Below are 16,521 nucleotides of genomic sequence, written 5' to 3'. Positions count from 1 at the left end.
TCCTTCCTTCTTTCCTGTTCCCACTATATATCCAAAACAAAAACAAGAGATGCCTGGTCATATCCAGAAATTGATAGGACACAGAAGTATCTAAATGGCTAGTTAATTTGGGAAGGACAAGAGTTCAACCCCCTCTACTTGCTTCTTCCTTTTTCCTCTCCATCATCCAATCTTATTCCTTACCCATTATCCATCAATTCACATCCTCTATCCTTTTCTTGATGATGTCAAATAAATTTTGTTTGTCCCCAGGACTGGCAAGTTTCCAACCTACCCATTAAGAAACTTCCTTTAAAAAGAAAAGATTTCAGAGAATCAAACAAGTAGATTAAGAAAAGATATGCCGAATTACAGGGCAGTGAAATCAAAGGAATAAACTAGAATCTCTTCTTCTGCCAAATTGCCATGTCTTTGGTTGAAGTTTCTATTGCTGCCAAATAACTGCTTTTTCCCTACCACCCTGAGAATCCACCAAAAAGACAAAAGCCAATGAAGATAGGTCAGATTCAGCAGTCACAATCTGTGTCATGAACCTTACTTTATCTGTCTTTTTTTTTCAGTAGTGGAGAAGTATATGGCTGCTGCTGCAATGCTTTCTACCAGCCCCTTAGGACCATTTCCAAAAAGTAACAAATTACTATTTAATTCATTATCAATTTCTCATATTATCCCCTCCTCTTTTTCAGAGTATAGCAAACACAGTGAATGAAGAGGGATGGCACCAGCCCCATTCCAGAAAGAATATCCTGAGAAACCCTTACCATCCTACCCCAGTTATTCTCATCATATAGGTCCCAAGTCCCACCCAACTCTGTAGTTGGAAAAAGAAAAGTCAAATGAAAAACAGCTCATAAAACAGCAAACAAAATAAATTCAGTTTTGTTTTTTTTTGTTTTTAAAGAACAAAATGAAACTTGAGGGAAAACTTACTGGAGTTACAGTTTATCCTGATACAGTCTAGATGGGGAAAAATAAATGAAAGATGAAATTGCATCCTTCAAGGTAACAGCTGCAGACATCCAAAAACAATCAGTCCACCCTTCCGGGGACAGACACACGCAAGAAATGTGGCCATTTTATATATATACAGTATGTACAATTTTAAGGGTGGGTGTATATGTACAGTATATTATATAGAAAAATCAAATACATATATATATACACACACATATATACACATATGTATAGAGATATATACTGATATACATATATATCCACAGATAGACACAGAATATGCTTCTCTTTTGCAGAAAACCTATGCATTTATTTATAATGTATGATCTCAAACCTCAACTTGAAATATTCTTTAAAAAAAAAAAACTTGACAAATCAGGCACAATTTCCCCACCACCACCCAATGCAAGTTACACTCCACTTCTTCATCTACACTGGATCTTCTTGCATTTTATCTTTAAAAGCAGCCTTAATATTTTTTATTAGTATATATATTATTATTCCATAGGCACATCATTTGTCTGATACATTTTACCCTGAAAAAAAAATCTGCCTGTGAGATTCAACAGTGCAGTATTTAACCCTTTCTCTTTTCCTAAGAACAAACTCCCTCCTCCCTCTCCCCATACCATCCCACAGATACTCTAGCAATTTGCATTGGCATATTGCCTTTACTCACAAAGTAAGGAAAGGGTTAATACCACCTACTCATTTCCTATCATAAAATGGCCACTTGCAAACAGCTAACCACACAAACGCCCATCCCAGATTTCAGAGAGTTAAGGGCAAGGAGAGGGAAGTGGGTGCTATTATTTTCGATTGGGTTAACTAATTGATTGGGGTGGGGCGATTCAAGGGCTCCCAGACAAGACTCCTCACTAGAACCAATCCTCATCTTGCTGCCTGAATGCTCTTTCCAAATGAAATTTCTACAGCATTCAGAGAGAAGGTGAGGCAGGCAAGCGTGGAGACAGCACTGAGGACCCTTGATCAATCCATTTCAATTGATGTCTCTGGATCTGACTGTAAAGAAATCAGGGACAGTAGGAGTTAAACAATTCACTTTAAGTACCAGGGATAGAGACTTTATCTTCATTTAAAAATTAAAAAGTTCCCTGACCCTTTTTTGTGATTTGTGAGTCTTCAGTCAGAAATATTCCTTCATGGATTCATTGACTTTCTAAGTCATGAGATATCTTTACTTACCATTACTTGAAAAGCTAACAGGGGATTGGGCAGGGGTGGTTAGGAAAAAGTGCCTCCGTAATCACCATACTGTCCGATAGGAATGGTGCCCCCAAATTCTCCAATATTAAACAGCTATCAATGATACAGTGGATGAAACTACAATAAGAGATTAAAGCAAAGGGGAAAACACAACAGCAAAGATCATATTCTAGGGAAAGAGGGCAATTTTTGTTTTGTTTTTATGTTGTTTGTTTTGTTTTATCTTGATGTAAAGAACATGGCAGGAACAACAGAAGAAAAAGCAGTTAAGACAACTGTAAGCTGCCACATGTCTTCTGGAGTACAGAGACTGTAATCTCATCATTTTAACCTTTAAAATCTCTTACAGGGAAAGAGGTGGAAAGGGTGACAAAGTACAAATTTAAATCCAGACTGGCACAATTTAGAATAGCCAATCATCCTAGGGAGGGGGGCTTAAAGAGGGTTTTACATCTCTTGAGAAAATCTGGGTTTGGTTTCATGCGATTAGGTTTGTCATGTGTCGTCAACCGCAACAGAAAAGTGGGAGCAAACAGCTCTGGAGCATTCGGTACGATCACCATACAGCGGCGGGCTATACCCCTTGGTGAAGACTGTGGGTGAGGGAGAGCAAGGTGGGCTTGGAGTGGTGAGGGGTTTTAACATTCGATTTTGTGCCATCCCACAAGACTGAATAAATATCCCTCCCTTCTAATCTATGCATAAAGGAAATGTGACTGAGTTTGGGAGGTGGAGAAACACAGAGGGAGAGAGACAGAGAGAGAGAAACCAGGTCCTGCAATTTTCCTTTGGCTTCCATAAATTCTTAAGTAAGAATTACTGTGGAATGAAAGTCAAGCCAGATTATATATTTCATGCTTTATTCCATTCTGGTTCACGCAGAATGGGCTAATTGAGGTGAAGGGGACTTTGAAACAAATTCCATTCTAGAAACTTGAATAATTGAAGGATGACTGATGATTTGATTCTTTCAAATGTCATCAAGGAACACACTATATTATGAGGAATCAAAGGAGAGAGGCAAGAATGATGCTGATGTATCTTGACAATCTTTAGCTATTGTGTTGGAACCCATCCGTCTTTTAGGTCAAAATGCCCAGTACAGATTTGAAATCTGAAAGAATAGCTCTCCTTCAGGTTAACTTATAGTGAATCACTAGACAATGGAAAATGCGGAATCCAAACTCAGGGAATTTATTTTACATAAATCACTTTTCCAACCACTTTTAGTAGCTCCTAAAACTTGATATTTAAGTTAGCTTTTTCTCTTTTTTTGGAAATTGACTTTTTTTCCTCCTCTCATGCCACTTGGATTTTGAGTGAGGTATGGAGGAAATCAACATGTAAATGTATCTAGCTACCACACTTCTCAAAAAAAGGGGTATAAAGTGAACAGTATTCAACAAGTTCAAGTTGTAATAGGTGTTCTATCAGGAACATTCAATTGCAATTTATAGAATGGACTGAAACTCCACTGGTGTCTACCTTGCTAGAGTATGATTCTCAACAATCCTTCCCAAAGATTGTAGATATAATGTGTGGGTTCATCAACAAACTTTTTTTGGGTCTTTTATGTGCAAGGGACTGTGGTACATGCTAGGGATATAAAACAAATATGAAACAGTCCTTGTTCTCAAGGAGCCTATATGCATCAAGCAGTATTTGTTTTATTTCAGTCCAACACAACCCAATAAAGGGTGGTGGGGACGTACACGATGAATGTGCAGTCTCTTTAAAGCAATCATGTGCTGGTAGGTTCTGAGGAGAAGAAAATGGAATTCATGACTAATAGAAAAATATTTATGGAAGTATAGAACAGAAAAAAGACTTGCAAAAAAGTCTTTGAGCATAGGTTACGTTTGAATATGTATGTTTTGAATAGAAAAGGAGAATGCTGAATTTGGATTCCTAGAGATAGCGATTCTTTAGGAAAGAAAGAAGACAACATGACATTCCCAAAAGTATCCAGTTCTCAGGCAACAGTCAACACAAAGTCTGTGTCGTTGTGGAACTGCCCAACCTAGGGAGACTCAACTCTAAGAATGGAAAGGTTTAGATTAAACAAAGCTGGAAGTCCTCAAGAAATGACAGGATTCCCTGACCCCAAGGTGAGATCAGAGGGGATAAAAATAGTCAGGCAGAAACTGCTTTATCTCTTGATTCTTCCATTGACCTGAGTCTGAAAGACTTGTAAGGATCTCAGATTACATATGGGGGCTATGACTTGCTCTCTGGATGTGTGTGTGAGTGTGTGTGTGTGTATGTGTGTGCATGTGTGTGTGTTTCTGTCTCTCTCCCTCTCTCCAATTATTCTCAGCTAACATGTGAGATCTGTCACATCTGGCATGCTAATCTTTACAAAACAAATATTAAATAAGAGGTCCTTGTGAGTCTGAATCATCCTTTCTCCACTACTCTCTCATCTTATTTAAAAACAGAATTCATAATTATTATTATTTTTTATGGTGGGGAGAGTTTTGATTTTTTTTGTTCCTTTCTCTACCTTAGAGATAGACTTTTTAATTATTATTTTAAATAGTATATATTTTTTTCTTTGCCTTCTCCTTATGTTTTTTTTTCCTTTTGGAAGAGGGTGACTGGGAAAGGGGAGGTGGCAATAGGCTGGGGTATGCCTGCCCCCTGCAGGCTTCTCAGTACACTCTGTTCTCAGGGCTGTTTACTATGCGGGCCGCAGGCTTTGGGCCTTTGAAGGGTTGAATACCATCTTTTGATTTACCATGGTTGATGGGGAAGAGCTTAAGAACTCAAGGACATGGAGAAAAAACCAGCAAAGAGTAAAATAAAATCCAAAATAAAAAAACGACAAAAAGAGACACAGAACCAACAAATATCAAATGATTTGGGGAAAATATACGTTTTATTGTAAAAGTTGAAAACTAGAAATTAAACACACATAGTAAATGAATGACTCACTACTCAAAACAGTCCTTTGTTTCCTATGTATTTAAAATTCTAATTTAGTTTGTCTCTATGCTACCAGCTAACCTTGATTGTACTGGTCCAATCCAACATACTGTTACCATAAGAAATCATCTGAGATTTAAATATGGTCTCAAATTTAATGCCTAATGTCTCTGTTGGTTCAGGTGAGTTTTAATTTACTCATGTCTTTTACAGATTTTGTCACTAAACTCTTCTTCAAGTGGTCATGAGACTAAGAAAGCTTCATCTTCCTCATATATTTCCACCACTATTCAACACTGAATAGCTGGCCTAAGGATTTCTAGCAATTCAGTAAGACCTTTGGGTAAGTGGAAATAGAATCAGAGCATAGTTTTCTCCAAAACCATAAAGGTCACCACACATTTTAGAAAGTAGATAGTTGCAAAAAAATATAGAAAAGTGAATTATTCAATGGAAGACCATGGCATTAATGGCCGAATCCCCAAGGTTCTTGCTAGAGTTAAAAGAACGGAGATTGAACAACTCCCAGTAAAGGTATAAATAATTCATTCTGTTGTCACTAACCAACACTAGGGAATAAAGCATGTATATGGTTTGAAGGGAATACAGTGGTGGGGGAGAGTATACAACCACCAATCACCTTAGCACAAAGTACTGTTAGCTGATGGACCAGAGCTACAGAGAGACAGTGACAACAAATGCCCATTTTATATAACAATTCGGATCAAAAGCCATAGACTTGTAAAATCACTCCTCCAGTTTGGAAGTCAGAGGTGAAAAGTTATCTCACCTCATTTGCAGTAGATAGGGACTAATGTCATCAAGCTATTGGTCTTTTCTGACTCACATTATGGCAGTTAAAAATAATGCATCTCCCTATGGGCCTGCACAGCCTGGATCTTCCCTATTCCTGTGTTCAACTTTTGATTCAGTGCTCTTTCTCCTGCCCTCTCTTTACCTTCACATTGGACTGTTTTGGGTGGTGACAAAGGAAGCTTTTTAATGAGGAAGTGATTGATCAAAAGATGGACCAAAGTAGCATGTCTTACACAAAGCTAATCGATTCAAAAGACCAAGAAAGGAAACTTAAAAAAAAAAAAAAGACATTAGTAAAAAGGAAATCACCACTATCCATAACCAGAAATCGACATCAAAACTTCATGCAGCAACACAGAGAGGTGTTGTTGTTTAGTTTTTGTTTTTTTTTTAAGTATGCTTGGCTTTATTAACCGGTTTTCAGCAGTTAACATTTCAAAAAAAAAAACAAAACAAACAGAAGGAAACCAATCCAATTAAAACAATTGGAAAAAAAATGAAGAGAAGGAAAGAGAAGGAACACAAGCCCAAATTGAGTGGCAGAGGTTCTTCATACGATACCTAAGTTAACCATGAGCTTGACACGACCTCCATCCAGCTCCAGGCGCAGCGTGTCAGCTGAATCCCTGGAAGTGGTGGCGACCAGCAAGCCATAAGCACGCTGGGACATGAAGCGAAAGGACACATCCTCAGCCTCTGTGTGCATGACCATGGGCATGATGATTTTCATGTACATGCTGCCATCATAGCTCAGGATAGAAGCCTCTGCCAAAGAGAAGGGATAAGGTTATTAGGAGAGAGAGAAAGACAGACAGACAAAGAGACAGAGAGAGGAATGAATCATATGAAATAATATCTATAAAATACTTAAGATAGTGCCTGGCAAACAATAAGCTCTATAAAACTGAATGCTCCCTTCCCCTTCTCCTCTCTATATAACATTCTATCTCCTGTCTCTTCCCCTTTGCACAGGGACCCCAACCCTCCCCCCCATACTTAGAATGTTCTCCCTTCTGGCTTCCATTTCCATCCAGCTTCTTTCCTGATCCTCCCAGTCACTAGTATTCTCTCCATCTTGAAATTATTTTTTGTTACTTTGTGTTAGATGTTATGTTTACTTATCTGCACAGTGGTGTTCTAGTAAATCTTTAATAACCAGCTCTCCGAGGGAAAAAAAATATGCATGACACACTTTTAAGATTAGTCTGCATTATTAACATTCTCTCTATCACTTTTTTAAGTCTAGACATTTAACAGAACAATAAATCAAGTCCTGATCTGCTGAATTTGCCAGCCTCCAAAAAGTAAAGGCTCCCATTGAAAACTTAACGCATCAGCCCAGTTAGACCTGGTTCCAGAATACCACTGTCTGTACATATTTTGTACCTCACTTCCTCACGTAGGATATAAACTCCTTTAGGGCAGAGAGTCTTCTACTTGAACTTTTATCTTTGTATCCTCAGTGCTAAGTAAAGTATCTTTGGACCTAGTAGGTGCTTAATAAATGCTTAAGAATTTAAATGATTTTCCTACTTTCCCTTTGTTCCTTGGAATAGAAAATCTTAGAGTGAATAAAGTGTACTACAGGTAATTGTGGCAAAACTTTACTAGAATTCTCATGTATATTTCCTCCTCTAAGGAAAAGAAGAAACAGTAGCAGAGCTGAACATCCCTCAACAGGGTATTTGTTGGCCTGTGGAGTAACCAGTGCCTTGAAAATCTTTCTAGAAAACTAGTGAGAAGATCTGGGGTCTCCCATTCATTTTAACTTTGCCGGGTGGCCAGTTCTGTTATTGGACCTTCAGTCTTGTCTGTTATCTAACACCTGTGATAGAACTGCCTATGAAAGAGCATATAAGAAACTTGCTCCTAAAGTGGGAAAGTATAACATGTTGACATTTGTTTCTTCATTCAAGTACATGATGTAGCTTCTTTACTCATTTAGCAAACTTTTTTGGTGCCCATTATGTCTAAGACTTTTGGTAGCCAATACATATATGTGCCTTTATACACATACATACATATGTACATACACACCTATGTGTGTATATGTATGTTTTAGTTCGCTCATTTTTCAGCACTGTCTGACTCTTTGTGACCCCATTTGGGGTTTTCTTGGCAAAGATATTGGAGTGGTTTACCATTTCCTTTTTCAGTTTGTTTTACAGATGAGGAAACAGGCAAACAAGGGTGAGTGATTTGCCCAGTGTCACATTGTTACTAAGTGTCTGAGGCCAGATTTGAAATCAGGAAGACAAGACTTCTTGATTTCCAGCCCTCTAACCACTGAACCACCTAGTTACCCATATGTATATGTGTGTGTGTGCGTGTGTGTACACACACACGCATAGACACACACAATACCTATATTTGTGTGTATGTGTATACACACACATATATGTACATGACAAAGTTTCTGCCCTCAGAGAAATTAAAATTTCACTGGGTAAAAAAGACATGCAAACAAATTACTAGAGAGATATGACTGGACTGGAGAAAAACAAATGTCCTGAGGGTAAGGGAATGTCGTCTGCCTATACTAGACCAACCACTTGACTTAAATTTCTGGGAAAATTCTAAAGTAAAAAAAGATGATTAATAAACATTTAGGAAAGCAAGTGGTTATCCCAAAGGACCATCTTGGCTTATTCCCAGACTAGTCTCATCTCCTTTATCCACAGGATTCCTAAATTGTTAGAGAATAGGAATGTGATCAATGCAATTTACCTAAATTTCAAGAAAGCTTTTGATCAAGGATCTCATACTATTCTTGTGGAAAAGATGAGCATAGATTTAAAAATAGTTGAATTCCTCGAATCAAAGAGTGGTTATAATAGTCTCCTGTAACATTCCATTAGCAAGTCTTCAGTAGAGTGCCTTAGGGATCAGTGGCCAATTGACCATTTAAATTTTTTATGACTTACTTGGATAAAGGCATTGATGGCATAATTATCAAATTGCAAATGTCACAAAGCTAGGACAATAGCTAATAAACTGCATGAAAGAGTCAGGACCCAAAAAGATCTTGGCAGACTGGAAGACTGGGCTGAATCTACTAAAATCATATTTAATAGGGCCAAGTAGAAAGTCTTATATTTGAATTCAAGCCAAAAATCAATAAGTACAAGAGGAAGAATGATCAGATAGTGAGTCCATCTGAAAAAGAATCTGGGGAGTTTAACACTCTTCAAACACGAGTCACCAGAAGGATATAGTTGTCAAAAAAGCTAATACAATCAAATGCTAAATTAAGAAAGGCACAGTATCCTGAACTAGGGAGGTCATTGTCCCATTGTGGTTTTTTTGTGCTACGACCTTATCTTCAGTGTTCTGTTAAATTCTGAGACTCATATTTTAAGAAGGATATCTATAAAGGAAGGGAAGGAGGAGAAGGGAACGATCATTTATGAGGCATCCACTCTGTTCCAGTCACTGTGCTAAGCACTTAACGAATGCTACTTCATTTGATTGGAGAGATGACACATGACAGTTGTATTCAAGGACTTAAAATACTATCAGGTGGAAGAGGTAATGGATTTCTTTAGTTTGACTTCAGAGAACAGAAGTAGGTACAGTAGGTAGAAAAGGCAATAAGGCAAATTTAGGCACTGATGTTGTTGTATCGTTTCAGTCCTGTCTGACTCTTTGCAACCCCATTCGGCAGTTTCCTTGGAAGAGATACTAGTTTGCTTTTCTTTCTCCAGTTCATTTTACAAATGAGGAAACTGAGGCAAACAGGGTTAAGTGACTTGCCCAGGAGTCAAGCAGCTAGTAAACGTCTGAGGCCAAATTTGAACTCAGGAAGATGTCTTCCTGACACCAGGCTTGGTGCTCTGTCCACTGCACCACCCTCTAATAAGTAGAGCCGTCCAAAAAGTGAATTAATGAGTTTTCCTTCACTGGAGAGCATTTTTCAAGTAAAGGCTAGATGATGACGTGTACATTTTTAAGTAGAAATTCTTTCTTTGCATATGGGCTGGACTAGATGGTCATCGAGGTCACTCTGAACTTAGAAAATCTGTGATTAGTATGTAATAAGTGCCATGAGAGAAGATTAAACAAAATATCATGGGAATTTAGGGCGAGAAGAGAATACTTTCTGCTGAACAAACCTATCAAAACTTCTAAGTTGAAACTTAGACAGTGGGTGTAATTTCAATAGTTGGAGATAGAGAAATACAAGAATTTCCAGGCAGAAAACATTAGCAAAGGTAGAAAAGTATAGAAATTGAGAAAGTGATACACATAGTAGACACTTATTAAATTCTTGTTGATTTGAATTAAAAATCTTAGAACTGCTGTGTTTGTTTATATGAGTTAACGGGAAACAGACTTGAAAGTTAAGTTAGATTAGAACTAGTTTAAGAGGGTCTTGAGTGCCAGGATAAAGATTTTGGCTTTATATACAGTAGGAAAGAAATAAATAATTATTAAGTACTTATTCTGTGGCAGGCACTGTGCTAAGCATTTTACAAATCTCATTTGATCTTGCAACAACCTTAGGGGTTAGGTGCTATTACTTTTTCCATTTTCCATTTGAGGAAATTGAGGCAGATAGAAGTTAAAGTAACTTGCTCAATTCACACAGCTAGTAAGTATCTGATGCCAGATTTTAACTTGGGCATTACTGACTCACGGCCTAATGCTTTATCCTGTGTATCATCTAACTTCTCTGTAGACAACAGGGAACCATTTCAGTTTAAAACAGCTGTGCTTGAGAAAGATTAGTTTATTTGTGGGACCTAGAAGTGATCAGAGTTGGAAGGTGCCTCTCCTTCTAAGGCTACCTTTCATCTATTCTATGTTTGTCTTGTATATAATATGTCCCAAAAGTCTCAGGTCAAAGCTTTGATAACTAAAACCACACTAAGACTTTTGAGACACTTTGAATATCCATGTATGTATATGTGGTCTTCGCCATTGGAATATAAACTCCTTCAGGGCAGGAACTGCTTTTTGGTACAGTAAGTGTTTAATAAATGTTTGGTGACTAGAAGACAGAAACAAAGAAGCTAAAAACAAGGTATCCCATTAAAAAAAATCTATTATAATAGCCTTCAACACATAACAACCAAAGTCCTCCTTCAGAACAATATAAATATGCTTCTACCTACTTTCGAAATGCAATCAGAACAAAAATAATAGGAACATATAAAACCAAAGAAGTTAGAAAGCAATTTAAAACAAAGATATATAAAGATTCATAGATGCAGATGTGGGGACATAGAGATATACCAATCATTCAATCAATAGTTATTAAGCACCACGTCCCAGATACTGTGCTAACCACTGGAGTTACAAAGAGAGGCAGAAGACAGTCCCTGCCTTCAAGGAGCTTACAGTATATTGGGGGAGACAGCATACAAATAAATACAAAGTGATCCATATAAAGAGGAAATACTTAGCAAAAGCAAGGCACTAGAAATAAGAGGGGTTGCGGAAGGCTTCTAGTAAGAGATGAAATTTTAGTTGTGACAAAGAAACCAGGATGCACGTATTTGCTTTAAATTGTTTGTTCCTAGTTATACAAACACACATGTACACATATACGTTTTAAACTGTTTTGTTTTGTTTTTTAACTGCTACGGTGATTGATATTATTATTGGTCTTGGTTGCATTTTACAAATGGGTACAGGCTTATTTATATTGTTCTGAAGGGAGTCTTTTTTTTTTTTTTTGCTATGAATTTAGGACTATTGTAATAGCTTTTTAATGGGATACTTTGTCTTGAGTTACAATCAATCAACAAGCATTTATTAAGTAATCACTACGCCAGGCACTATCCAAAGTGCTGAAGAGACAAAGAAAAATAAAAAGTAGCCCTTCTCCTTAAGTAACTTATATGCTAATAAGGGACACTATCTATGTATCTATCCATCCATCCATACATCCATCCATCTATCCATCCATCCATCTACCAATAGTACATACAAGATAGAGACTATTTTTGCCCTATTTATACATATGTATATACATACCCCAATGTAGATATTTGTTACATATATGTGTGTATTGTGAATGTGTGTTTATGTATATATACATACATATATACATACATGTGCATGTGTATGTGTGTATATACACATACATATACACATCCAGGTAGGTGACAGAGTGGACAGAGTGCTGGGCTGGAGTCAGGAAGACTTTCTTCCTGAGTTCAAAAACTTTAGACATGTACCAGCTATATGACTCTGGGCAAGTCATGTAACGTTGTTTGCCTCAGTTTCCTCACCTGGAAAATGAGCTGGAAATGGCAATTATTCCAGTATCTTTGCCAAGCAAACCCCAAACAGGATCATAGTCAGGCACAATTGAAACAACTGAACAATAACAACACTGTGTACATATGTGTGTGTGTGTGTATATATGTACATCTATGTATGTGTACACATTTAGCTGTGTAGGCATCTATGTACATATATGTATGTATATATCTATATTTTTACATATAATACATATACATACACACATACATGTATACATACACACAATACCACTGACCTGGCAGAGAGAAAAGCCAGAAAGTGACTGTTGAAATTGTCAATTGGTGAGTAAGTCAAATACACAGGAGTGACCAGACAACCCATGAAAAATCACATGGCATTCTTACTTTCAAGTGCTAGAGATGTAACTTTGTGTTTGATGGCTAGTACCATATTACTCTTTGCTCTGAAAAGGATTTATCCTAAATCCAGTTCACTGAACAATTCCTTCCTATTGGACTACTATGGACTTAGTGTTTCTATTTCATATGCTGATCTACACTAGCCTAACCATACCTTTTGATAAAGATACCAAAAAAAAAAAAAAAAATCCCAGGGAAAAAAATGCAGATCATGGGGGGGGTCTTAGTTTTTTGTGTTTGTTTTTAATGATCTTGTATCACTCAAATAGAATGAAGTCTCCTTGCAGACAGGCACTGTTTTTGTTTTTGTCTTTGTATGCGCAATGCTTGGCAGAGGGTAGGCACTTAAGAAATGTTTGTTGAATGAACAAATGCTTGGATGAATTAACAGTCCTTGTCCTCAAAGGACTTACATTTCATTTGAGGAGACATCGTAAGAAAAGGAAGAACTACTTGCAGATTTGTTTTCCTGGCGCACAGGTCAGTTTATTTCACTCTACTGCTCAAAAAATCTTAAATGGCTCCTCATTACCCACCAAAGAAAGATCAAATTCCTTGGGACTCCTTATGTAAATGTCCTGTTATAATGTATATCCTATTTATCTGTGTATGTGGTTTAATTTGTACTACTAGATAATAAGCTTCTTGGGAAAACAGATGGTCTTATTTATTTTATCTTCCAACTACCTCGTATAGTATATGACATAGAAGGGTACTTACTAATTGCTCAGATTTAGTACTTACTTAATAACTCCTGAAACACACACATATGTATAAAAACATGTAGTTATTAAATACTATACTGAAGTGGTAAATTGTGAGAGGTAAAGATCTGCCCCACCCATTAAGTTTGATTAGGGGAGATCCACACCTTTCCTTCATTTTCCAAGGAGGCCCTGGTTCTTAAGGGTTATGATGCCCTCTGGCTCTGAAAAGTCTATAAACACTCCGAGGTGAGGTTTTACTTTACTTTACTCCTTGGAAGTGTTTGTTTGGCCAGAGGAGACCCTGGGCAGCCACTAAGAAGTGCCCTCGCCCCTTCTCTTTGAAAACCCAGGTGTTGGTGCTTCTCTGTGGTAACTACGTATGTATTGCTTAAGGTCAGGCAGTTGGAAGCCCTGTCTATTGGCTGATCTTTGTTTCTCTGTTTATATTTTCTCTGAAGTTCAGGGGGCTGACTTTTCCCTGAATTATCTGTGTGCTTGAAAAAGTGATTGTTGACCCCTCAAAAGTTGCTTTCCCTTTAGAAAAGCAGATCAAAGAACCTGTGATAACAGGCTCTTCTGTGTGTGTTAGTGTCCTTGCTGATCCATGTATCTAAATAATCAAGAAATATCTTTCTATGTACAATATACACTACATACATGTATGCATCCATGTGTACATGTATATATGCATTCCATATATATATATGTGGGGGGTTAGTAGTTATTAAGTAATTACTATAAATAATTAGCAAATTCTATGTGCAATGCTCTGTACAAGGCACTTAGAAGATAAAATAGAGTCTGTTTCACCAAGAAGTGTGTGTTTATATACATATATAATACATAATACATACAGGTGTGTATGTATGTATGTGTGTGTGTATGTATTATAATTCCCCCCACTCTTATAGAATGTAAACTTTTTAAGGGTAGTGTTTCTTTCATTTGTTTTTTCCCATTCAGTGTCTTATAGATAGCAGATACTTAATAAATAGTTATTGAATTGAATTAAATAAATGTTTTTCAAATGGATAAATTTATTTAATGTGTATCACACACCAGAACTGGCTAAACACTTTCTATTAGTGTTTACCTTGGCTGCTGATTTAATCCCATAATGCTTATTTTCTCTTCTATAAACTCTTACTTTCTGATAAATCATTGTGCTTTCAAGCACATCCTTCTCCTCCAGTCAGGAGGTGGTGGTAGTGGTGAAATAATTAACATGATTAATTATTGTGACATTTAAATAAATACGTTTGTGTACTGATTATTTATTGACTGATAGAGATGACAAGAATGTTCATCAATTCTTCTGCCCTGTTATAAAATCAATGGTCACTTTGATGAGTCCCTGCCAGTGAAGAAAGAAGGCCATACTGTCACAGAATTTACTCCTCTAATGAGTAAGCTGGTCTGGGACCTAAGTATTGGGCTATGGGGTAGAACTTAATATAAAGAACACATTGCACAATTTTAACATTTTGAGATAAGCAATGAATCAGATAAAGGATAGAGTTTTGACTTTCTTTTTAGAAGCAACCAGACTATATCAGGCCCTACTAAAACAAACCCTCAGTTCTCAAGTTATTCTTAAGTTAATTTTTTTTCCAGGTTCTATTTTTTAGCAGGTTATTTCAGCGTCATCCTAGTCTCCCTTAATAATAGTTCTTTGTCTCTGAGATTACCACCACCTGTATATATCTTCTATGTACATGGTTGCTAACATACTGTCTCCTCCATTAGAACGTGAGCTCCTTGGGAGCAGTGATTGGAACATAATAAGTGCTTCATAAATGCTTGTTGACTGACAGAAATGAAGGAAAAGGGGTTGGATTTGATGACCTCTGAGGTTCCTTTGAGCTCTAAGATGCTAAATTCTTATTGTACGTAATAATCTGGCTCCATCACAAAATCTTTAACCTTGCAGTAAGCATACCACATGGACCTTGCTTTGGACATAAGCAAACCCCAGCCAGGAAGGAAGTCTGAGTGCTGGATAAGAAATGAACTGTGGCAGATGAATTCTGTAGAGGAGCACTTATTCCCCAAGCCTGCTAGACATGTCTGACTATAAGGATAAATCTTCTATTCATGGCTTTACTCCCTAGGAGAGAGAGTGGGAGTTTTCAACCCTTTGAAGGCCCAGGAACAGAACTGCCATGATTCTGGGAAGAAAGTAAGTGAGGGAGGGAAAGGGCTAAAACCAGTGTCAACACACAATTGATGTGTTTGCTGATGAATGCTGAATAACTGAAAATCAATAGGTTATTATGAGTGATTAGGCTCCTATTCCTCCTAGATACTTGGTCTTTCCAGTTCTAATTTTGTGCTTGGCATACCAAGCAGTGATCCCTTCATTCACCCCCTATGAACCCATCAGACTCAGCAGCTACTACCGGGCATTGAAAGTGGTAATTATCAGGAACTAAGTTCCCTTCTTTAACTCTAGCTCCCTCATCAGGAGATAAACCAGAGAATAAGAGTCAAGGTTCTGGGGAACACTAACTTTATGTATCCCCCCAAATCCCTAAACCTGACTAGTAATCTATTCCTATCAGACTAAGGATCATTATGTGCCAATACCTCCCGTGTTCATATGGTATCTTGATATTTCCTTTGTAGGACTAGAAGTCTTAGCCTAGAAGACCTGCCTTATTCCTTGTTGGGATTAGTTTCTAGGAATTTTGTGAAATCTCAGCCTTCTATGTTCATAGCTCAGGAATAATCTTCTGCATGAATCCTTTCCTAATGCCTGCAACTGCTAGTGACCTCCCTCCCAAACTTGTATGTAACTACTTTTTGTGTGGGTATGTTAATGTTATATTTGTGTACTTGTCTACCCTGTTAAAATGTAAGCTCCTTGAGGAACTATTTCATTATCTGTCGTTGCATCCTTAGTTTCTAGTACACAACAGTACCCTCAAGAAATGTTTGTGGGTTGACTGATTATCGGGAGAACATCTTTTTTTATCTTACAGGTCAAAATTCACCTCCTCTCAACACATTGTCTTCAAAACAATGAGCCAGTTATACCCCTGGACAAGACCTCAGTATCATAGCTAATGGACTCCGGAAGTCATCTAGTCTAAAAGCATCATTGTACAGATTTAAAAAAAAGTGAGGCACAGAGAGGTTTATGTGACTTAGCCATAATGACTGTGTAGTAAGAGAAGAGGCAGGATTTGAATCTAGGTTATCTGTAAGCCAATGCGCTTTTCCCCTGTACCACTCTCCAGTGGGGTACCACATACTTTAGGGAT

The 16,521-nt window shown here is 37.4% G+C and overlaps 1 protein-coding gene across 2 annotated transcripts in view; it reads right to left on the bottom strand.

The window, feature by feature from the left end:
- Positions 1 to 6,293: 6,293 nt before the first annotated feature.
- The window catches only part of LOC140513940 (neurexin-3), an 816,372-nt gene continuing 806,144 nt past the window's right edge, over positions 6,294 to 16,521 (bottom strand). For both annotated transcript variants that reach the window (XM_072623893.1, XM_072623894.1), the window contains one exon: positions 6,294 to 6,687. In XM_072623893.1, the coding sequence (XP_072479994.1) occupies positions 6,473 to 6,687 (215 nt within the window). In that variant the 3' untranslated portion in view covers positions 6,294 to 6,472. The remainder of the gene's footprint in view (positions 6,688 to 16,521) is intronic.

Source organism: Notamacropus eugenii, chromosome 7 (assembly GCF_028372415.1).
Source record: "Notamacropus eugenii isolate mMacEug1 chromosome 7, mMacEug1.pri_v2, whole genome shotgun sequence".
In the NCBI taxonomy this organism is placed as follows: domain Eukaryota; kingdom Metazoa; phylum Chordata; class Mammalia; order Diprotodontia; family Macropodidae; genus Notamacropus; species Notamacropus eugenii.
This window is presented reverse-complemented; position numbering and strand designations above follow the sequence as displayed.